We start from the raw sequence: 11,607 nt of genomic DNA on the forward strand, positions 1-11,607 counted from the left end.
CTCTTCCAGATTTGGAAAGTGAATGCTTCCCTGCAATCCCAATCTCAGAGGCAGAGGGCATTGTCTCCACCCCCAACACCTCTACCACCACCACCACTACCACTCCTGCCTCTACCATTAGATCTGCCATTTCAAACATTGTCAAAGATGGCAGTGATAAAACTCCCTCACCTACCAGCTGTGTCGTCACATCAACACAGGCTAATTTGTCCACATCTATCAACTCCTTCCGCAAAACTGTAGCGCCATCCCCTCTATCACCACTACTGTCACAGCCACCTTCACCAGAGGGCAGTGGCAATGATGCTTCAGCCTCGAGTGGGTCCCCTTCTAACACTGTCGTCAATGTGTCCTCCATCAAGGTAAGCTTCAAATTAAGTAAGAATTGTGTAACTTACAAAATCGACTTTTTTCCATGCAACATTGAATAGAATTCATGACTAGCTAGCACTCCATAATCTCCATTTCCATCTTAAAGACTTTGAAAGACAGTACCTGTAACTGCTTTGAGCTTTACATTTACCGTTCAAAATTATTGGCGCAAAAAAGAATAAATGAAGTGACGATTGAGAAGTTTTCCTGCCCCAAAGACTATATCTTTTCCACACTAACCTGGCTCATAAGCCCCGCCCCTCGTCTATAAGCTACAAATTGCTGATTGGTTCCCCTGAGCCTCTCCCCCCACCCAGATTGCTTGTGTATAAGCACATATTTATATCGACCTTTTATGATAAATATTTAAAAAAATTCCAACATCCTCTCTGAAGTGCTAATGCCTTGAAATAATTTGTTTGGGGTCCGACTAATTATTTGAATGAAGTTTGATGAAGATCACTACTAGTATTTGGTGTCACGAAGTCATAAAAATTGGTAAACTTAATTTAATCTGAGTTAATAGATCGAAAGTATGTACCTAACCTAACCTAACACAACTCAGATTAAATTAAGTTTACCAATTTTGAAACTTATGACACCAAATAATAATCGAAAAAGTGATTTGGCAGTCCGATTTATCGACCATTATGGCTACATTTGGCTACATTTGGGTAATTAGTCGGACCGTTTGCTTGTGAGTCCAGATATTTATCATTATTTTAGATAATAACAAGTCTCCATACCAATAATTGTGACAACATTTAGTTTGAATTTCTATGAACCAATCAGCTATTAGTATAGGAGAGGGCGTATGGGCCAGGTTAGCGTGGAAATACTATAGTACAGTAAGTTTATAAATGTTAAATTATAAATAATTACCAAGGAATATTCTTCACCACTCTTATACTATATATATCTACTACTACATTCTGCTTACAGATATTTAGTTATCAAGTGTGATCCACTCCTCAATTTCACCAACACTGTACAGTAAGGTATACAGTATAACTTTTATCATCTCTGTTTGCTTAATATGTTCAGCCTTTTGGTTGCCATATTCTTTCAATAAACCATTAATTATTATTATTACTAGTGTTATTGTTATTATTATTATTATTATTTATTTTTTATTTATTTTTTATTATTATTATTACCCTGTATACTGTATATTCAGAAGTGTAGAACTGTAGATCATCAAAATAGGTAAACATGAAAACTCATCCAACATGGAACACTTGTGAGCTCACACACCTGTACTGTACAGGTGTGTGAGCTGGGTTGCATGATAATAAGGAAAAGGACATATTCAGTGGTTTGATGGTGTAATTTTAAAGGTTATGCTGTATATTTATATAACCTATTATCCTAGCCAGATAATTTGCAAACTTGATTTTTCACAGATTATTTCTGCTATTCGGTGTTTGTTTTGTTTTTGTTTTGTTGTTTGTTTTTTATACGTGGATTAGCCTCCTTGGCACAGGTCACCGACCCACATCGCGGGGGAGAAAATGTAATAATAATAATAATAATAATAATAATAATAATAATAATAATAATAATAATAATAATCCATAGTAAATAAATTTTATAATAAAAAATACAAAATTAAAAATATATTAATAAAATATCATTAAAAATAATAATAATAATAAAAAAGAAAAAAAGAAATAAATAAAAAGTGAGAAACAATTTACAGTACAGGTATATATGTTGTGTTGTCAATAGTAAGAGAAACAATTGAGACCCTGCAATTGTGTGTAAATGAGGCAGAAAGTCAGATCATCAACCTGGGACTTGGTCACATATGGCAGCAGAGTCTACCATTAGACAACACATTATGCTTCCAATATCTTCCCAGGCGGTTATATGAATAGCCATTAATATCATATGACTAATTTGTCAGAATTCTGGAAATAACTGCATTTAATGTATATGAAATATAATGTACAGGTTTTCATTAGTTGACTCATGTATTTCTTACAGTACCGTAAGTGATTTTCAAAAGCTAGAGATGGCTCATGTTAAACACAAGAACATTCAGCACTCTGATTCAAATTGGTAGTCATTATGATTTTATTTTTTACTTCAGTACTGTACTTGACATTTGATACAGGCATTGTGAGGCATACATGAATTATGTTCTTTCAGGAAATTGAAGAATCTGTATGTTTTGGTTTTTTTCTCTGTCACCTTGTTTTTCTTATTCTTTTTTTTTCTTGAATTTCTGACCTTGTTGTCTCCTGCCTTTTACTTTCAAGCCAAGAAGGATACTTATAACTGGTGGAGTTAGACATAGCTGTAGAATCCCAGTATCTGTAGGAAGAATATGAAGTATGGTAATCTATATGTGTATCTAACTTGCAGACAAACATGGGTTTGATGCGTCCCAGCGCAGTGGTTGTAACACAGCGGAGTGGTCCACCAGTGGTCCACTCCTCAGCTTCACGCCTTGGACTAAATTCCCTTACACTGAGGCTTCCAACCACGTCCACCTCTTCCATTAGCAGCTCCAGCTCCTCTGATGCTGGTGAGAATTTCAAGTTTCTATAAAAACCAGAACACATGTACTGTACTGTATAATAGTGTTTTATTATTAAAAATGTCAACATTTACATACAGTGATCCCTCGGATAACGAGCGCCTCGGTTAACGAGATTTCGGTTAACGATTTACCTTCCATAAGATTCTTAACTTCGGTTAACGAGCAATCCCTCGATTAACGAGTTTTTTACGAGCCGACTTCAACATGTTTTCGCTTGCATTTGGCGGTCCACCAGCTGTAGTATTAGTCTGCCAATACAGTAATCAGTTTTAGGGCTTAAATTCCTTACTATTTTAGTAAATATCAAGAAGTTTATACTATTCAATAATTTTAAAAGTTTAATATTAACTTTTTTAGTCATTTTAACAATTATTGAACATAATTGAAGGTAAAGAAACTAGTTTCTGGCGTGCCATCCAGCCTGTTAACACACCAGACAGGCGTTAGTCTCTCTCTGTTTTCACTGGAGGTAACATCTTGCTTGAGACTCTCTTCAACTAAACGCTTTTTTCTGTGTTTCCAAGCAAATTATTGGTCATTTTGAAATTTATTTTACATATTGACAATATATAATGCAGTGCAGTGTTGATTTAAAGAAAATATTCTTGAATTACACCAAGAGAACTAAAATTTTATGGGTGAAATGGTGCCATGGGGTGACTTCTCTTCTACCCCAATGCCTTCTCTTCTCCCTTCTCCTCCACCCCCATTCTAATTCCCATCATCATCCAGGAGCCTTCTACATACACACCTCAAAGTAAGTGTACTTTTCTGCCGTTTTTATTGAATTTAGGCAATTTTCGGTGAGCTAGAACCAATTACCCAAAAACCCATTGAAACAATGGTTTCGGTTAACGAGTTTTTCGGTTAACGAGCAACCTTCTGGAACGGATTGTGCTCGTTAAACGAGGGACCACTGTACTCCTGTCCTGTATGTATCATCCTACATGGTCCACTGTATGTATAGGGGTATTTACTGTACTGGTATTATTTTTTAGATTTAACTTATGCGAATAATATCAATTCTCTCAATTACTCCTGTAAATGACCTGACATTTTTCATATTTTGATGATTAACTTTCAACTGCATTATAAACATTATGCTTCTGATGAACAGCTGACATGTTTAACTGGGTCCAGCTGATCTACGACCTTCCAGGTAACTTAAAAGTTTTCATAATAATGTGTAATTTTGTATCTTTTTCCAGGCTTTTACATGCCACCAACTCCACCCTCATGCTCAAGTAGTGACAGTGAATGTGGAAGCCAGTCTCCAACCCGCACTCCCCCATTGTACGAGACACTCACACCACAGTTCTGCAACCCACGGAAAAACACATCAAGAATAATGGTGTCTTCACGTCACCCTATCAACACACCCCTAATCTCAACCCAACCTGTAAGATTCTCAAGTTTTTTTGTTTTTTTTTAAGATATACAGTAGATTTTTTTAACTAAATGCAAAAGATATTTTAACTTTAGTTCTGTACTGTATGGTACAAGCTGATTGACATTTCATAAATTTTAAATACTACCTGGTACTGTACAATATAAGTTATAATCTGAAATTGTGCTTTATGATGAAGCAATACTTATGCTAAGATCCATAGACTTAATGATACAGTAATTTCTGGGTATTGTCATATAAGAGTTTTATTTATACTGTATAGTACTGTATAAGGAAGTAGTTTACTGTTGAAAAATAACACAATTTCAATAAAAATTCCACCTTGCCCTTGCATTTCCTCCAACATATTATGTCCAAAAGAAACTTTTGAAGTAGGAGAATTACTTACAGTACTGTACTGTATTCTGAAGCTCATATTTTTGTTTTACAGAAAGGTGCAACTGGAGCCCTAAACTTGACAGAGGAGGAGAAACGTACACTCTTATCTGAGGGTTACAACATTCCTAGCAGACTACCACTTACAAAGGCAGAAGAAAAGTCCCTAAAGAAAATAAGAAGAAAGATAAAGAATAAAGTGAGCCATGACGTTTTTATTCTTTGTAGTTAATTAATTTTAGACTATTTGCTCATCATCACTTGTCAGCTGTCCATCTACTTATGGTGATGTATATTTTTTCATGTAACCTAATAATGTAAAGGGAGAGAGAATGCTTATTAGATAATGTTGCTCATTTTAAGAAAGTGTATAAAATGGATTTAGATTGGGTGCAATTCTAGCCATCACCCCATAATAGCTAGCCTACACCCCACAACAGCTAGCCACAACCATCACCCCATAACAGCTAGCCACCACCCTACAACAGCTAGCCACCACCCTACAACAAACTGCTTACCACCACCACCACCCCATAACAGCTAGCCACCACCCTACAACAAACTGCTTACCACCACCACCCCATAACAGCTAGCCACCACCCTACAACAAACCGCTTACCACCACCTCCATCTATATAAAGACACACTGATTAATTTTAATTTACTATTTATAACTTTGTTTTCTGTAATTAAAACTAAACAGCTATTCTAATTATTTCCCCAGATCTCAGCACAGGAGTCACGACGTAAAAAGAAGGATTACATGGATGCTTTAGAGCGCAAAGTAGAAAAACTAAACACAGAAAACATTGACTGTAAACGACGCATAGAAGTTCTACAGAATTCCAATTCTCAGCTAATGTTGGAACTGCAACGTCTTCAGAATGTGGTTGAACAAGAAGAAAAATTTCGAATTAGATCATCACCCATAGCAACTCTTCTTGCCTAAAAGTGGTTAGTATTGCTGTGTACGATATTTGATTTTATTCTTCTGTTAACAAAAATCACAAAACATTATATAATTTGACAGAGACGTAGATTAAGATACTGTACATTATGTTTATCTCTTTTCAACATACCCACTGCGACACAAGTGTCTACAGAACAAATTTTTGATATGACTGAAATATTCAATTTGTACAGCTTTTCCAAAACTGTCATTTTTAAGTACTGTATAACATAGTTACCACATTTTGGCTCCATCCACTTATTGTCCCCAGACTAGTCTGATATGTATTGCTCTTCTCCTTCTTACCTGTTCAGTATTCAAGCATTTTCATAAAATAGTAAAGCTAATACAGTATTGGGATCAGTAGTGAGACATGTTAACCTTGTATCGGTGCCTCATGAGACAAGGACAAGTTGTCACCAGAAATATGTTGTGACCAATCTAGATATGCTTAAGGGAAAGAAATGAAAATGGTAGGCATATTTAACACGTATGTAGAGGTGTACATATCCCATATAAGAGCAAGTCGAGTTTTATTTCTTTATTCTAAATTTTTATTATCACTATGACCTGGTATGTGTGTGTGTGCTGAGATGGCCACAAACCACATCACTGTATCAGACCAAGCTAACCAATCTCACCTTAGTGTTGCCACTTCTGCAAGCTGTGAGAAATACTGTAGGTTAATTTATGTCATGTTAGCTATACAGTACTAAATTTTGATAATTACAGTATACTCCAGTACCTCCTGTACCTGTATTATCAAAGTTCATATTACTGATCCTTTATTATATTTCCTCATATTTTACATTATACTTAGCTCAAATATCATTATGTTCACCAATAAATAAAATAGATCTTGTCTCGTGGTAACAGTACATAAGTCACTATACAGTACACAGATTAGATGAAAAATTGTACTGTAGTAACTATGTCACCTTCGTTAGTATCTACACATATTACAGTTTACAACTTATGTTAAAATAAACAGCAGAATTAAAAAAATATAGCTTATTTTGTATTTGTTAACAAGTTGGTTCTCACATCATTTATTTTGTTTCAGGTGAGAATCGCCAGATATTCCACTACATGGTTTGTAGTTGGTTCATCATTCATTTCCACATTCATCTGCTTCTCTAAAAGATTTCATTAAGGTAAAAATCTCAATGGTTCTTTCATGACAAGTGCCTTTCCCTTGGACCCAAGTGGCATTATTATTACCTGAATAAGGATATGAATCAGGCTGTCTCGATGCATTCCACGACAATGAAGTTCATATTTACTGTTGTGTACTGTAGTATGATTTAGGATAATTCTGTTTGAGATCCTGATTAAATGTATATAATTTATGAAAATGGTTTTATAGTAGGCTAGACAAGTTTGACAGTGTAGGAGTTTAGGTTGTTGAAGAGGTTTTAGAGTTTAACTGTGAATTTTTTGAGTGTTGTACAGAGATGATTTAAGAAATATTAGGGTGATGACAATACTGTATTGTATGATTGAATGCCTCATTGTTTACTGTTAATACTGTACATTACTCTATTGGTTTCTGATGGTGGAAACTATCACCAACATCATTAATTACAGTATAATGTGTGAATGAAAAACTTTGGACTGGATTTTCAGGAATAGAAATAAATTAATGTGTCATTCCTGAATATTACAGATAAAATAATGCATCCATCTCAATATTTTATAGGGTCAAGGTGTGGATTTATATAAAGAGTAGAGACTGAATTGTCTATCTCATAAGATCTACTGAAAATTAATATGGTACAATACCATATTGTTGTGAAAATTTAGGATGCATTTTATCTCTTATTTGCCATCATAAGCTAGAGTTTAACTGGGCTTGTTATGTGTTGTCTCTGCACAAATATCTAACAATACAATGTTTTCTTTCTGATATAAATACTGTAAACATTTTTTTACTGAAGATAACCTGCCTTGTTTTCAAAGTACGTATCTGAGGAGCCCAATGTGACATGAGTGAGATGATCATTTTTTGTGAAATTTTTGCTGCATAACAGTATTTAATTCTTTATTTTTCTAAAGAATAATTCTTCGATAGAATAGTCTGAGGCAATTTTCTGCCTACTGAAGGTACAATGTATGGAAGGTATAGTAATCTGTGATTAACAGCGCTGAATATCAGAGTACGTAGTCAAACTACCATTTGCCTTAATGTTATTATGAGGATCAACTGAAGCTCTTTTAGTAAAGTACTTCTGAGCTTACGAAGCCATATCCTCATACAGTACTTACGGTATATTTTTAGGTACAGAACTAGTAAATACAGTACAGTATATATTTTTAGATTTTGTTTCATGAAAATATGATTAGCAGAATAGTAAAGAATATGGATTTAATGGATTAGCTTAGATTTGTGTTCATACACTGGCTCATTTAGACACAAGATAATGAGAAAGATATGACAAATATTTCAGGGAATTAGCCTAAACCAATGGGATTTGTTATAGACAATTATTATGAAGTGTTGGGTACCATAATTATATAGTATGTATTACTGTAAATTATGCCATTGCAATTTAATACAGGTATTCATTATATCCTAAGGGACTACTGCATTATGAATAAGATACACAAAGCATTAGTTCAGAATTCCCATGATTTACGTGAATGTAATAGTAAATCATCATACAATAATAATTTATTTAATTCTTCTGAGTATACCAGTTTACCACACTGTTATGGGGATAGCAATGCACCGTTAAGAATGTACGGATCACCTGTTATCCAGATATAAATATGACTTGCTAAAGTAGGTCATGTATGGTTATCAGATACAGTACTGTATAAGCTTCATATTATGTCTAGAGTGATAATCTCATAATAATTCTGATACAGTATATAGTTTATCCCTTCAAGTCAAGGCTGAGAGTTGAATGCTGTACTATTAGCGAGATTTTTTCTAATTTACAGATAATGATATCAAAATTGTCATCAGTTTGTTCAACACACACTCATTATCCCACACTCACCCAGGTGGTACAGTACATTGTGACTTCCCCAAACATTTATATTATTGACCACATCCACACCTCCAAGTTTTAGCTGTACGGGCATCTCCCGATCTACGATACTCCGCTTTAACAATGGTGATGTATTAAGACCACCCCCTATCTACAATGTAAACAATCTGCATGAGTGATGGTAATTGTCTGGCCAAAGCACTTTACAATCCCCCCCCCCCAAAAAATAGCAAAAATCACTTGTCACCAAAACAGAGTACAATGTGAACATTAATGATGTCCTCTCACTGTAAGGTAAAAAAAAAAACTGATGATTAGTTGAATTACACATCTCGGCCATGTGGCATCACCATAGAAGATACTACTGTAGTGCACCAGGTGGCTGCATGTCGGCACTCATGCTTGTTGTTGTCAACATGAGTGCCGCCATACAGCCACCTGGTGTACCAAGCTATCCTCTATGGTGATGCCACATGGCCGAGATGTGTAATTCAATGATTATCAGTCAGTATCAGTATTGTTACTTATCATCTTTTTTCTTGTTTTTTACAGTGAGAGGATATCACTCACATTCACACTGTACAGTGTACTTTGTTTTGGTGACTGTGATGTGATTTTTTTTTTTTTTTTTGTGACTGTATACTGTACTGCTTTGTTGCTCGTTGTCAACCTGTGAGCAGTGGTGGCCACTATCATTGTTTTTACATTTTGTGATAAGGTCATTCACTTTTTTGTGACTGAAGTGAGCAGGATTCTTAATGATGTGGTGAGTGTTGTTTAATTGTTTTATGTATATTATTAGTGTAAGAATTCTTTTTTCGGTGATACAAGCAGGTGTTGGACTGGCTGGGAACGTATCCCATTGAACCCCATGTTATAATGATCCCGATCTATGATATTTCACATAGCAATGGGTTTTCAAGAACGTAACCCTATCATAAATAAGGGGATACCTGTACCTGTACAGTTTTCTTGCACATCTCTCCCATATCATAATTCCCTCTTACTTTGAGGTTTCCATATCCCTTGATCCACCTCACTTAAAAGTAGGAAATGAATAAACAGTCACTCAAGCATCAACAATGAACATATTTGTTATTAATTCTACTTACCAATAGGGCTTGGTAAATAATTGATGTAAACTCTTTATGCAACAAAAAGTTAAATTGTGTTGAAAGGTTAATGGTTTGTTCAGTTGGCATAACAAGAGGGGACAAGAAACAAATAGAGGTTTATAAAGTACAGTATACAATTACAGCGGACACTATCTTTGAAGGGTAATATGACAAAAATATGTATAGGTAGTAAATCACCTTGTAGGGATGCCCTAGCTTGTATGTGATCAGGAAAATTAAATAAAATATGAAAGGCAATCCCAATCTGGTGTAGTCAAATGACTGAAGCATGTTTGACTCCTGGCTCCCTCTTTCTTTATAGAAATGACTTTAATCCAGGTAATCAAAGGAATTTGCCTTTTGACATTCTGAAACTTTCCTGAAAGTTCATTTGCAGAGAATTATGGAGAATCATGTCAGGTATAAATATACCATTAATATGAAAATATAATGTTTTTTCTCAAGAGATCTCCGATAGATAGTATGAAACTTCTAGCAAAGATGATATCTTAAGATATGTATTTTAATCACAATTAGTTTTATTGTTTTCAATGATTTGGATTGCCACTTCAAATTATCCTCTACATTTTGAAATGTAGAAAATCTTTTCACTTTCATTTGCTTCATACTGTATGATGTTAGATAGGTCAGGATAGGGTATAGAATGCCTTCATTCTAATGCTGCCTTGTTAGTCATGTATAAATGTACAAAGATAATATTTATAAGATTGAAGCATTTATTCTGATATTTTAAGAATTGAGAATAAGGCTATGATTATTTTAAGGTTAATGATGTATAGACAAGTGGACCAACCATGTCCATCACATTTGGGAAACACTTTTATTGCTTTTATTGTTATTTAGAAAGGTGTTTTCAGTGTGACTGTTTTAAAGCTGCTGTTCTGCTTGAATTTTAGTGCTTTAGAGTTGTATGATTTACTACTGAATGTCATAAATTTATATTGTGTCAAGGAACATTTCTGAGTATTTTTCACATATTACATTCAATTGTATAAGTCTAAAGCATTTTTGTGTCTTAAAGCAGAAAGTATCTTGTGTCACTACGGTGCAAGTACAATAATAGAATTATATGTTTGTATTATTTTTGGCCAAAGTGCAATGTCAAGGTGTTGTGAGGATTATGTATGGTTGGGAGTGCAGCTGTTGGTTACAAGAACAGTCTCGGTGTTCATACAATGCAATTATTTACTCACATCTTGATTCTCTGACACTTAACAATTTTATAGATGCTTCTATTATAAAATATAAAATATTTTTGCACAAAAGGATTATAAAAGAAGCACAAAAGCAGAAGTTGCTAAAAGTTACATTGTGAATCAAGCCTATTTTCTGTATTTTAATAATAGCAGTGTTTGACATTAGAAACTTGTTGCTCTACCCATTTCTGTCCCACCATCTCACTTGTGTGACAATATACACACATCAAATTTTTTGGTGTCTCATTTACCTGTTATCTTTTCTTCTTAGTATTAGTGTGATAGCTGTTTTAGTATCACATTATTTGTTTTAAATAAGTTCTGGAAATCTTTAAGTGGCTGGGCTTGATGTAAACACGTCTTGCTGTTTTTCTTTTATTGTCGAAGCAGCTATATACACAGATATATATCTATATATATATATATATATATATATATATATATATATATATATATATATATATATAAAATCAACTCCCACAAGAATATATATATATATATATATATATATATATATATATATATATATATATATATATATATATATATATATATATATATATATATATATATATATATACACAGTTAACCTCACTTTATCTGTCCCACATTCCTGCCACGGTGCCCTGCCGA

The 11,607-nt window shown here is 34.1% G+C and overlaps 1 protein-coding gene across 1 annotated transcript in view; it reads left to right on the top strand.

Annotated features, from left to right (window-relative positions):
- LOC121878701 (cyclic AMP response element-binding protein A-like) overlaps positions 1-11,208 on the top strand; it is a gene marked incomplete at its 5' end in the record, with an annotated part of 51,467 nt that extends 40,259 nt beyond the window's left edge. Inside the window, 6 exon segments of the mRNA XM_042385053.1 lie at positions 10-362; positions 2,740-2,902; positions 4,126-4,316; positions 4,756-4,899; positions 5,425-5,654; positions 6,713-11,208. Coding sequence (XP_042240987.1) covers positions 10-362; positions 2,740-2,902; positions 4,126-4,316; positions 4,756-4,899; positions 5,425-5,649 — 1,076 coding nt within the window.
- Between the last annotated feature and the right edge of the window lie 399 nt (positions 11,209-11,607).

The sequence above is a fragment of the Homarus americanus genome, unplaced genomic scaffold (genome assembly GCF_018991925.1).
Source record: "Homarus americanus isolate GMGI-L3 unplaced genomic scaffold, GMGI_Hamer_2.0 scaffold48745, whole genome shotgun sequence".
Classification (NCBI taxonomy): domain Eukaryota; kingdom Metazoa; phylum Arthropoda; class Malacostraca; order Decapoda; family Nephropidae; genus Homarus; species Homarus americanus.